The 13,151-nt window shown below is 40.9% G+C and overlaps 1 protein-coding gene and 1 long non-coding RNA gene across 2 annotated transcripts in view; one reads left to right on the top strand and one right to left on the bottom strand.

Moving 5' to 3' along the window:
• Window positions 1-13,151, bottom strand: part of LOC135364415 (uncharacterized) — a 124,682-nt gene that overhangs the window by 49,310 nt on the left and 62,221 nt on the right. The window lies entirely within an intron of this gene.
• The window catches only part of CUNH12orf56 (chromosome unknown C12orf56 homolog), a 92,336-nt gene that overhangs the window by 47,073 nt on the left and 32,112 nt on the right, over window positions 1-13,151 (top strand). The window contains exon 4 of the mRNA XM_045868720.2: window positions 9,107-9,515. Within this exon, the coding sequence (XP_045724676.1) occupies window positions 9,107-9,515 (409 nt within the window). The remainder of the gene's footprint in view (window positions 1-9,106; window positions 9,516-13,151) is intronic.

A 13,151-nucleotide genomic window follows, 5' to 3' on the forward strand; every position in this document is an offset into this window, starting at 1 on the left:
TATACTTCATTTTGCTCATTTTAATGCTCTTTCTCTACTAATGGCTTTGGACTGAGTTTTGTTTATTTCCTATATATTATAGTGAGGAAGATATTTTGGGAGAACTTTCTTCTAAATTCAAATCCAGTTAGTTTAAATAGTAAAGTATAGTATTTCTCATATCAATGGAAGGTGTAGATTTCACAATATAAATAAATAATTGACTAAAGTTAAATTAAAAAAACATTTATTGAGTTCTTGTAAGAAACAGTAAGAGTATGAGTAAGGCATAGTTCCTGTCCTTGAGAAGCTGATTCTAACTAGAGTATGTGACATTTGCACAAACACAGATAATACAGAGTACACATGCTAAGTGTCATCAGTGAGTTTGAGCAAATTGCCAAAGAGATTTAAAGAGGGGAAAGGTCATATTCAGTTTTGGGGGGAAGTCAAGATGTCAGAATGACAACTGATGAAAAAATAGTGTACATGGAGATGGAGATATTGCAGCTGGAAGGGATAATAAAAACTGTGAGGCAGGGAAAAAATGGAACGTGTATTAGGAAAGGGAAGCAGTCCATGGCGATTTAAAAATAGAACAGGAGGGCGCCTGGCTGGCTCAATCTGTAAAGCATGCAACTCTGGATTTCAGGGTTGTGAGTCCAAGCCCATGTTGGGCATTGAGCTTACATAAAAATAAAATAAATAAAGTAAAATAAAATAAAATAAATAAAATAAAATAAAATACATAGAACAATACCAGGTATAAGGTTAGAAAGTAAAACTGGGCCCATACTTGAGACAGTCTTAAAAGTCCAGGTAAAGACTTTATATGTCATTTCATAGGCTGTGAGGGAACTATTGATAAATAATCTTTGTGCTTCAACTGGATGGAAGCAAGGAGAAACCGCAGATTGGTGGGAAGTAATGAGAATCTGAATTGGTCTAGTGGTAAAGGGAATAAAGAAAAAGGGGTGGATGGAAGAGATATCTCAGAAGCAAAATCTGCAAGACTGGCAATGGAACAGGAGAGAGATGGGAGAGGAACCACTGTAGTTTCAAGCTGGGGTTACTGCAAGGTGATGCCTTTCAGAGAAATAGGGATGGCAGGAGGGATGCAAACCCAGGACTGGTTTAGACAGGTTAAGCTTGAGGTACTAGTAGGCCTCAGCTGGTGGGGTTCATCTAGCAGTTAACATTTCGGGCTGGTAGGCAGGACAGAAGTCTGGGTGTAATAAAAAGGAGTTTCCTGGGGTTCTTGGCTGGCTCAGTCAGTAGAACATGCGACTCTTGATCTTGGGGTCATGAATTCAAGCCCCAGGGAGAGGACAGCACTCTCTCTCTCTCTCTCTCTGTGTCAAATAAATAAAATCTTTTTATTTATTTTTTAGTTTTTTTATTTATTTTTATTTATTTTTTTATTTTTTTAAAGATTTTATTTATTTATTTGAGACAGAGAGAATGAGAGAGAGCACATGAGAGGGGGGAGGGTCAGAGGGAGAAGCAGACCCCCTGCCGAGCAGGGAGCCCGATGCGGGACTCGATCCCAGGACTCCAGGATCATGACCTGAGCCGAAAGCAGTCGCTTAACCAACTGAGCCACCCAGGCGCCCTATTTTTTAGTTTTTTTAAAGATTTTATTTATTTTTGCAAGAGAGAAAGAGAGAACAAGCAGGGGGAGCAGCAGAGGCAGAGGGAGAAGCAGGCTCCACCCTAAGCAGGGAGCCCGATGCGGGGCTGGATCCCAGGACCCTGGGATCATGACCTGAGCTGAAGACAGACGCTTAACCGATTGAGCCACCCAGGCGCCCCAAATAAAATCTTTTTAAAAAAGTTTAAAAAAACCTAAAAAAAAAAAAAAATCTCTCTGTTCCTGTCAGTGTCCTCAAGGCTTTGGAGGTTCTGATTATACTTGAAGCTGTAACATCAGGAAAACTTAACTGGCTAAAACAGGGTTGAGCAGTAAGTATTGTGGTTTGCAGTGCAAACCGTAGCTCAGAAAGCACTCTGAGACCCCTTTGTAATGTTGGGAGTTGGGGAGGGACCATCAGCCTGCACCGCTGAATTCCCTCCGCCAGGGTTTCTCAGTAGGGTGCAATTGGCATTCTCTGTGGGACCACTTGTTGTCATGCAGAACTCCTGCCCATTGTGGGACCTGAGCGTCCCTGGCTCTTGTCCACTACATGCCTGTGTCCACTACATGCCTGTAATGCTCCTCATTTATTGTGGCAACAAAAAAACCCACCAGCACACATTTCCACGGGAATCATCCCTGCTAATTCCATCTGTCAACACAAGTTTCTTTGCATTTCCCCGGCCCATGCCCTTTCTCCCTTCTCTCCGCAACCCTCTCTCTCACCTTTCCTAGTAGTATCCTTGCTCTCCCTATGAAAGTCTGTGCTTGGGTTTTTAGGGACACCACAGTGTGATAATGTAATCATACAAATTTGAAATGGTTCCTGCTTCAGTGGGATTTCCATTTTAATAGGCATCCAAGCCAGAAGCTCAAGGAAAGAAGCTCTTAGTAGAATTTTGTTCTGTTGAGGTGAAACTGACACACAGTAAACTGCAATAAGTGTACAGTTTGATACATTTTGTCCTATGTGTACACCCATGAAAGCTTCACCATTATTAACATCTTTCCCTCCCTCCCTGCACTATGGCCTGGAAACTTTTTCAAGGCAGTAAGCTGGGGCAGTTGCTAGGTCTCACCTTGTTTGTTTCCCACCTCTCTGAGATGACCGGCTTACATTGCCTGATGTCCAGTGTCTTAAAAGCTGTTTTGGTTTTTTTTTTATACGTTTTCCCAGGCTTTGTTTTTTTTTCAGGTGAGAGGGCATATCTAGTCCCTATTGCTTCATCCTGGCCTGAAACAGAAAAAAACAAACAAAAACTAGTAGAATTTTAATCTTTACACTAGTATATATGGAAGGGAATTGGGATTGGTTTCAAATCCTTCCTGGAGCCAGTTCCAGAATTTTCATAAAAGAGATTCCATAAAAGAGGGCAGCAAAAGGGAGGGTGTGGTTAGGAAACTCTTTTTCCTTTGGTAGGCATAAACTGTTTTATGTGGTCTATATATTTATTTTTGGAGGCTTGCTGAGGAAGCCTCCAAAATGTGGGAAACTATAGAAGATCTTAGGGAATAAGGGGCAGCAAAGCCCGCCCCCTTCCCAGACTACAGTAATGAAGACCCTGTGAAGCTCAGAAGGACCCCAACTATGCCTACACATATGACTACTATTCTGCCTTTTACAAGAAGATAAAAACCACACATTTTTAGAAACCTTTCTCAACAAAGTTAAATATCCCAAACAAGGTTAGAGAGTCCTTTCAACAGCAGAGCTCATTTCCCCAAACTCTCCTGCTGTTGGAGGTTAGATTGGCTACGGGGCTTGAACCTGCCTGTCAGGAAGCCAAAATCTGGGATGCTCATTGCTGCTTTTTAAAGAGTCGTTCCTGCTTTGAGATGAGTACACACTCTCAACGTGTGCTGGCTGGGCCATGTGAGGAGACAGCCCAAAGCAGGGTTTGGGAATAAAGGTCACCTGGAATAAGAGCACAGATCCATGTTTTTTTCAAGTCTGGCCTCATGCCAGAATCTCTCAAGGGTTCATGGAAAGTTCAGACTTCTGGACTTCATCCCAGACTACTGAATCCTAAGCTTTAGGTCTGGGACTCAACAGTCTGTTTTTGGTAGCTCCCTAGATGATAATGTTAGCTAGCTACCAAGGTTCAGGAAATCCTGGGCTAAGTAGTCAATTGACTCCTGGATTATTGAGATTCCTGAGTTCTACGACCATAATATATCTATAATCCATCAACTGCTCTCTGTTTTCACTGTCAATCCTCCAGTGCAAGCAACTGTCATCTCTCACCTGGGTTTGCAACACCTCTCACTGCTCTCCCCGTCTTCACTCTTGGTATCTGCTGTGGTTGGAATGTTTGTGCTCCTCCCAAATTCCTATGCTGAAATCCGAACCCCCAAAGGTGATGGTAATGGGAGGTGAGCCTTTGGGTGGTGCTCTAATCTTGAGGGTGAAGCCCTCATGAATGAGATTAGTGCCCTTAGAGAAGAGGCTCCGAAGAGCTCACTAGCCCCTTCCACCGTGAAAAGGCACAGCAGGAAGGAACTGGCCAGGAACCAGGAAGAGGGTCCTCACCATAAGGCAACCACACTAGCACCCTGATCTTAGACTTTACAGCCTCTAGAACTGCGAGGAATACATTTTCTGTTTTTATAAGCTACCCAGTCTGTGGTCAGACTGCTTTGATAGCAGCGCAAACAAGCTAACACCCTGCCTCTCCACCCCTGTCTGAATCCATTATTCACCTTAAAGCCAAAGTGACTTTTCCAAATGTCCCCCCCCCTTTTTTTTTTGCTTAAAACCTTTCAGTAGTATCCCATTGCCCAGAAAATAAAACTTTTTACACATCTAGACAGTCCTGCAAGACCTGGCCTTTGTTTCTGTCTCCAGCTGCATCTCAAGTCACTTCACCCCTTGCTCACCACACGGGCTAGTGCACCTCAAGCTTTTCCCACCTCTGGGCCTTTTCACTTCCTTTCTCCTCTTAACACTGCTTTTCACATGGTTCACTCTTTCTCATCCTTCAGCTCTTAGCTTAAATGTCCACATCTCAAACAGGTCTTGCCTGATCTGTCTGAAGTATATGACCCTCCAAAAGACACACACAGGTTTTTATCAGAGTACTCTGTTTATGTCATAGCACCATCATAAACAGAACATATAGTTATTACATATCTATAGCTTATTGTCTGTGTTCCCACTAGAATGTAAGCCTCATAAGGGCAGGGACCTAGATATTCTTTTTTTTTTTTTTTTTTTTTAATTTATTTGACACAGAGAGAGAGATAGTGAGAGAGGGAACACAAGCGGGGGGGAGTAGGAGAGGGAGAAGCAGGCTTCCTGCTGAGCAGAGAGCCTGATGTGGGGCTCGATCCTAGGACCCTGAGATCATGACCTGAGCCGAAGGCAGATGCTTAACCAACTGAGCCACCAGGTGCCCCAGGACCTAGATATTCTTGCACATGGATATATTTCTAGTGCTTGGCCTAGTGCCTGGCACATCGTAGCTGCTTCGTATTTGTTGAATGATTAATCATGTTCTTTACAACCTAGCCTGGCCTGTATTTTATAGGCTTGGGGAAGCATGATTTGATCTAAATCCATAAAATAATAAAGCATGTTTTAAAGGAGTTGATGCACTTCCATTGTTGCCCTAAGTGCTGCAACTTCTTTGTTCCCGGAGGAGGGGTCTCTCTGTTGCAGGACACTAAGTAAAACTGCCAACATGGCCTTCGACACTAGAAGTGGTGAGGGAAGGCAATACCACTAACAGCCATCCACATGCTCTCAGACTCAATATTCTTCATTTCACATTTTGCCATATTAATGTCCCAGGTTTTCTAGACCACTCTGATACTCTCCTTGTTTTCTTCCAATTTAGAAACATAGAAGAGGTTTCTAATTAATGTTTGTAGTAGTCATTTTAGGTTATCATGAAGGTCAGAACTCTGTTAGAAGTAGCAGATATCCAACTTAGGTTAAAAGGGGAATTTATTGGAATAACTGGGACCACTCAGGTAATTCAGCACTCATTCAACAGATATATATATAGAAATAGACCTAAATACAGACACAAATGTAGATCTACCTACCTACCTGCTTAATCTGGCACACTTTATTTTATTTTTTTAAAGATTTATTTATTTATTTGAGAGAGTGAGAATGAGAGAGAGAGAGTACATGAGAGGGGGGAGGGTTAGAGGGAGAAGCAGGCTCCTCGCCGAGCAGGGAGCCTGATGCGGGACTCAATCCTGGGACTCCAGGATCATGACCTGAGCCGAAGGCAGTCGCTTAACCAACTGAGCCACCCAGGCTCCCCCCTGGCACACTTTAATTACTGGGCTCTGTATTCAGTTTTAGATGTGTAATAGTGGGTGAAATCAGCAAAGGATAGAAGCCAAATACTAGAATGCAGGAATGGTAAGAATGAAGTTGACACTGAGGCATAGCTGGAACTGGGGACTTGAATGGACATAGGACTTTGTATCCTCTGATGTTGGTAGATCAGCCTCATTTTTTCTCACTGAATACCATGTCTTTCATGGGGCAACCACCTGTCTTAAATTCACATTTCAACTCCCACCACCAGACAAAGGCTAACTCATGCACTTTCTTGCATCAAATTTAAAAATCCCGGGAAGGTCTCTGATGCCGTAGCTTGACTAAATGACTCACTGATGAAAAATATCCACCCCAGCCAAGAGGTCAGAGACTTTAAAAACACAGCAGCTTCTGTGTGTTCCATGTGTGGAGGGAAGGAGTAGTTTCCAAATAAGGGGGGTCAGGGGGAGCTAGGTCTACTCTCCATCCCGTCGTTTTCTAACACTATCATCTCCATAATTAAACACATGAGTCAAAAGCGTAAACAAAAGGCAGGCTAGGATAGAAAGCAGTAATTAGAGGACTAAAGAATGGTATCATGTACAGAGCTTTGAAACACCTCTAAGGTGTAAAGTTTCAGGCCTAATTATGAGAAGCTGCAGGTCATAAGAAGGATGCAGTTATCTTGGGACATCAGACTTACATAAGTATGATTACTTTTCAGGGTAATAGTAAACAACAAGTCTTTTAACACCTGAGGGATGGAAAACAGACTAGTGATCTCTGATAATGAGATTCAGTATTTAGGTTTCTCTATCTTTAGTGTAGCTCTTCATCAGTGGATGGTTCCAGGTTCTCATATGCATTTTACAGGAGAAAACCCAAGTAGATATTTCAAGTAGAAATAGCGTATTGTGACCTACTCAAGAGTTCCCTAAAGCCGCAGGAGGGAAAAAAGACTGCCCATTGCTTGCGAGTGGAAAGAAACAGAGAGGAAGGCTGAGTTCAATAGAACACTTTTACAGTGTCGGCACAGAGGAAGATTTACATCAATTTGAGTTCACCTTGAATCATCCATGAGGAAAAGAAATAGTGACAATGCTTCGGCCTCCGTCCAGGTCTGTCAGGCCCATACCCACCAGGGTGGATTCTGATCTGAGTTTACATCTATGTGTAGCCCCTACCAATATCTGGCCAGTGAAAATTTAAAAGTGGATTTTCTAAGCATAGTGCATGGCAAGTAGAAGGATGAGCTTTTGGAGAAACTGATCTGTTTAATAAATAATAGATTTTTCATATAAATGAATAACTGTCACTTCAAGTGAGATTTTCTGTAACTACCTAAAACCATTTTGCTGAACTTTTATATGAAACATAGATTGTGCCTAAAATGAACATTTTAACATAATTTTATAACATTATGTAGCACAATCTACATACTGGTTATTTAACGCTCTTCAATTTCCATAGAGAAAATTTTAGAATTATATTACCTGAAGGAATAAAGAAAAATTATCTCTTTAAAAAGAGGATTGCAGTATATATATCTTCCATTTCTGAGCTGGACATATTCATTTACCTGAAAATCCTTAGTGTGAGCATCTTATATTCTTAGACACTTGGAAAATACTGTTACATAATGCTAGAATCCTACAAAAAAATAGGATAAGGTAAGATAATTACTGAGCAGCATTTAGGGGTTGTGGGTTATATAGTAATTTGTTCAGTTGTGTGTTTAAAATCTGGCCATGCCATGTGCCGATCCACAGGGCAAGAAGGGTGCAGGAAGGAGGGGGTGCTCTTAAACTTTCCTTTCCAGATCACACTCCGGGACCACAATGCCAGTGTGCATATCCTTAAGCCTGAGGGTTTGGCAAGGGGTGGCTATTTAAGAGGGAGGGAACTTGAATGAGCAAACTGAGGTGGCCACTTTATAGGTGTGTGTGTGTGTGTGTGCACGCACGCACCTGCAACATTGGGGGTGGAAGGAGCTGAGGGTTGGAACTCAACACAGTTCATAATACTGGATAGATAATGAATGGATGTTATACGTGTTTAAAATTAATTTAAGGAGTAATAAAAACAAAGTGGCTATCCACTTTCAAGAAGGTTCCAGTCTTATAAGGGAGACAGCATATTTTACTATAAAACAATAAACCAGCAATTCAAGGCAACATAGGATTGTATTAATCGCTAGCACCTATTGAGTGCTTCCAGTGTTATAAACACATTGCATATATTTTCTTATTTAATCCTCACAGAAACTTTTTTTTTTTAAGATTTTATCTATTTATTTGACAGAGATAGAGACAGTGAGAGAACACAAGCAGGCGGAGTGGGGGAGGGAGAAGCAGGCCTCCCACGGAGCAGGGAGCCCGATGCGGGGCTCAATCCCAGGACCCCGGGATCATGACCTGAGCCAAAGGCAGACGCTGAACGACTGAGCCACCCAGGCGCCCCATCCTCACAGAAACTTATTGGGATTGGTGCTGTTATTGGTTCCTATTTTAAAATTAGGAGATTGAAGTTGAGGTCAACCAAAGTCACATAACCACTGAGTGGAAGAGCCAGGATTGGACCTTGGACCTCATCATGACCCTACAGCTTCTTAGCCTCTCCCACTTGCTTCCTCATAAAGCAGACTTAGAGAAACGGTCGTGGTAAGGTGGAGAGCAGGGAAGGTGAGGGTGGAACACAGGATTGATCCTGAAAAACGGTGCTGATGCTATTGGAATGACACTGGAAAATCAGAGGAGTATTAGCAAGACATGAATTCAAGAAAACACCATTAAAAAAAAAAATTTCACTTCCTATCTCCATATGAATAGTCTTTTCTTTACAGGATCCATTTGAAATGCACAATGAAAGAAGAGTCAGGTTTCAAAAGCAGAATGAAAAGTTCTTTCATTGGAAATCCTGGGGTTCTGTGAAGGACAGGCACAAAACTTTAGATATAGAAAGTGCTTTAAATGACATTGGGTACAGTTTTATTTCTGAAAGCAGGAAAATAAAATGAAGAATTGTACCATACCTCCACTAGGTCAGTGGGTAAGCAAGTGAGATTAAATCACTCCCTTCTCTTGATAAGCATTCTTTTTATTTGAAAACATTTATTGACTTTCAGAGTCTTAAATTGCTGCAACTGGGCCACCGGACTCTCCTTGTTCCTCACTGTTAAATTCTGAATATTATGTTTAACACTAACTCCTACCTGACAGGTACCGCCAAGAAAGCAGCACACCATCCAAGGGCTCAAGCTTCCGTCCTCCTTCAGCCCTCAAGAAGCTGTCTCTTCATGGCCAAAGTGCCTTTCGACCCTTACCGACCCCCTCCAGGAGGAGATGTCGGACCACGTCAACCACTGCAAAGGCTGTCAGTGTGCCATCTTGCACAACCAACACAAAAGAACCCAAGGGACTTCCAGATCACAAAGGTTCTCTAAGTGAAATCCCTTTCGAGTGCAATGGGAACGGAAATGAGTTTTACTTAGGAAATTCCTCCCTGGCCTCCCCTTTACAGAACAACCCAAACCTAGAGAAAAAGGCATCGGAACTTCATTTGTACATTATTTCCACAACGTCATCAATATTTCTGCACTTGAAAAGTTCATGGAACAATTATATTATAGTAAGTGCTCTCATTAGTTAACTTTGGCTGGAGTGATTTTTTTTAAAGATTTATTTATTTTAGAGAGAGAGAGTGTGAGCAAGGTGAGGGGCAGAGGGAGAGAGAATCCTGAAGCAGGCTCCCCGCTCAGCGGGGAGCCCATCCACATGATCACGACCTGAGCTGAAACCAAGAGTGGCCTCTTAACCAACTGTGCCCCCTCAGGAGCCCCTGGCTGGAGTATTTCTTAAAGCAAACATGCTTTTCCTGCTTCCCCAAATTTCCATTTTGGAAATTTAGCCTTGGAATTTAATAATATGAAAGACAAACACACTGGACAATTAAGGATTTCGTATTATTCAGGCTAAGGAAAATGCTCATTAATGAGGAGTGTCTTAAAGAAAAGGAGATCAACCAGGGGTTCTACAGAGGTGGGTAAATAAGGAAGTCTCCCGGGAATGCTGGAGAAGGAGGGAGAAGGTCTTATCTTGGAATATTTGTGAGCAGGCTGGTCTTTTTCTGTTGGCTGGGGTGATTTCTTAGCTATTTCTTTCAGAGCACAGAGCTCACATAAAGTTCAACACTGTCAATATGTCTCTATTTCTTAGCTGCACTATTGAAAGTAGGTTAATGGGATTCACTGTTACAGGAGCAGGTAATTTTATAGGGATTACCTAGTCTAAGCACCTTATTTTATAAATGAGGAAAGTGAATATTTTAGGTGACTTAAGAGTATATAGTGGGTTTAAGGGCAGAGTCGGAACTTTCATTTAGGGAATCTTTTTATTATACCAGGATCAGTTTTAAAATAAGTAATTTATTAACTGAATAATATGATCCTTTTCAATTATCTTCAATGATATGTAATTTTTATTAATGATCTTCCAACACAATAATATTAAAAAAATATGAAAGGCTCCATTCAGAAGAAGCTAGGGAAGCAGGAGGTTTTATAAATGGCTAAAACTGAAAGATTTCAAGGCAACTCTTCAGTTGTTTCTAATACACAGTTCAGAATGGTTAATGTTTAAATTAAATGTCTAATGTTCAAAATTTCTCCTTAAATTTTTATTTTATTTTAATTTTTTTTAAAGATTTTATTTATTTTTAAGTAATCTGTACACCCAACGTGGGGCTTGAATTTACAACCCTGAGATCAAGAGTCCCATGCTCCACCGACTGAGCCAGCCAGGCACTCCTAAATTTTTAAACAGTGTTTTCCAAATTAAAAATGTAAACAAGTAATAAATAGAGGGGAAACCCTGGTCTATTAAAAGGAGGCCACATATGTTCTAACAGGAAACCCAAAACTTAATCTATCTAAATATTTCAAAATGACTGCTTATGTTTCCCTGACTTGACTAACTCCCAGTTTTAGTACTACTTTTAATTTTTTACTTATTTTATTATTATTACTATTTTTAATAAGATGGTTGAGGTGGTGTAATGATAGTGAATCAAATAGATTAATTATAACATTTATTTTCATTTTTTAAAAATTATTATTTTTTTAAATTTAAATTTTAGGTATTTAACATACAGTGCAGTATTGGTTTCTGGAGTAGAATTCAGTGGTTTATCCCTTACATACAACACCCAGTGCTCATCATGACAAGTGTAGTACTTACTACTTTTTAACTCTGCAGCAGAGGCATGGTTGGGGCAAGTCAGATGGGCAAACTCATAGCCCTTCTGATAATAAAAGCAGTAACAATAACTGACATGTATTGTTATTAATAGGTAGGATCTGCTTTGATGCTTTCTGTATATTAACTCATTTAATCTGCAAAACAACCCCAGGAGGTAGGACTGTTATTCTCATTTCATAGATGAGGAAATTAAGGCACTGAGAAATTAAATGATATATGCAAGGTTGCACAACTTGCATGGAGCTGAGATTTGAACCTAGGTAGTCTGATTTTTTCCACTGAAATAAATGTGGGTGGAAGGGGGTTATCTTTGAGTTGGTAGATACTATCATTAAAAAATAATGTTCTGGGCGCCTTGGTGGCTCAGTTGGTTAAGTGTCCGACTCTTGATTTTGGCTCAGGTCATGATCTCAGCATTGTGAGATTGAGCTCTGCCCCGGGCTCTGCACTGGGCGTGGCGTCTGCTTAAGATTCTCTCTCTCCCTCTTCCTCTGCCCCTCTCCCCCTTAAAAAATAATAATGTTCTATCCCTTGAAAGATGGAAAATGGGTAAGCAAATATTTCATACATAAATGATGAATCAAGTTAGCCTTCATTCTAGTAAGAATAAGATATTAATTCAATATAAACATGTAAAAAGTTGTGACTTTTGTGACACTGTTTAATTCTTTCATCATGTTGATCACTTTGGTTATTCTTGGTGATGCCTTCATAAGTTTTAGGAAATTAAAAAAAAAATCATCTCCTAAATCAGTCAGACTTATCTTGGCTAACTGATCTCTTCTGCTTTGAGATCCAGAATCCTCATTCATGTTGAGATAGGGAAATGCTACCGGGAAAAAAGAATGGACATTTTAACTCTCTCTATATTTTCAGGTAAACCTAAACCATCCAGTGAGAAATTAGCACTCATTCTGATTTTAAGGATTTCCAAAGAGCTGAGTCTCATTCAGTTACCCATTTTATCTGTAACTTTCATCAACAATAATTACATCTGAGTTCTTTAAGCATCTCAAATTCTACAAAAACAATATATGGCAATTCTTTGCCCTTCATATGTTGTGAAGATAGGTGCTAGAAAGCTAAGTAACTAAGGAGTATCCCCAAATTAAAATTCTAGATTTAAGGGGCGCCTGGGTGGCTCAGTCATTAAGCGTCTGCCTTCGGCTCTGGTCATGATCCCAGGGTCCTGGATTAAGCCCCGCATCGGGCTCCCTGCTCAGCGGGAGGCCTGCTTCTCTCTCTCCCACTCCCTCTGCTTATGTTCCCTCTCTCATGTTCCCTCTGTCAAATAAATAAAATAAAATCTTTAAAAAAAAAATTCTAGATTTAAAGTAAACATAAACATTTTTTTTTTTTTTTTTAAGTAGGCTCACTCGGGGCTTGACCTCACAACCCTGACATCAAGACCTGAGGTGAGGGGCACCTGGGTGGCTCAGTCATTAAGCATCTGCCTTCCGCTCAGGTCATGGTCCCAGGGTCCTGGCATGGAGTCCCGCATCGGGCTCCCTGCTCAGCAGGAAGCCTGCTTCTACCTCTCCCACTCCCCCTGCTTGTGTTCCTTCTCTCGCTGTGTCTCTCTCTGTTAAATAAATAAATAAAATCTTAAAAAAAAAAAAAAAAGAGACCTGAGCTGAGAGCTCAGATGCTTAATTGACTGTGCCACCCAGGCACCTCAGTAAATATAAACATTTAGAGAGAAGCTGTCTTTTTTTTTTTTTTTTAACTTAAAACAATGACAGAAGTAGTAAGAACAGGGGCATCTGACTGGTTCAGCTGGTAGAGCATGCAACTCTTGATCTTGGGGTCATGAGTTTGAGCCCCATGCTGGGTGTAGAGCTTACTTTAATTGGATGTTGGATGTTGGATGTTGGTTGAACATCCAACTCTTGATCTCAGCTCGGGTCTTGATCTCAGGATCATGAGTTCAAGCCCTGGGCTGGGCTCCACGTTGGCATGGAGCCTACTTAAAAAAACAAACAAACAGATTGTAAAAAACAAAAGTTGT

Source organism: Mirounga angustirostris, unplaced genomic scaffold (assembly GCF_029215605.1).
Source record: "Mirounga angustirostris isolate CCGP_5_RB_7025 unplaced genomic scaffold, mMirAng1.0.hap1 SCAF_5, whole genome shotgun sequence".
Classification (NCBI taxonomy): domain Eukaryota; kingdom Metazoa; phylum Chordata; class Mammalia; order Carnivora; family Phocidae; genus Mirounga; species Mirounga angustirostris.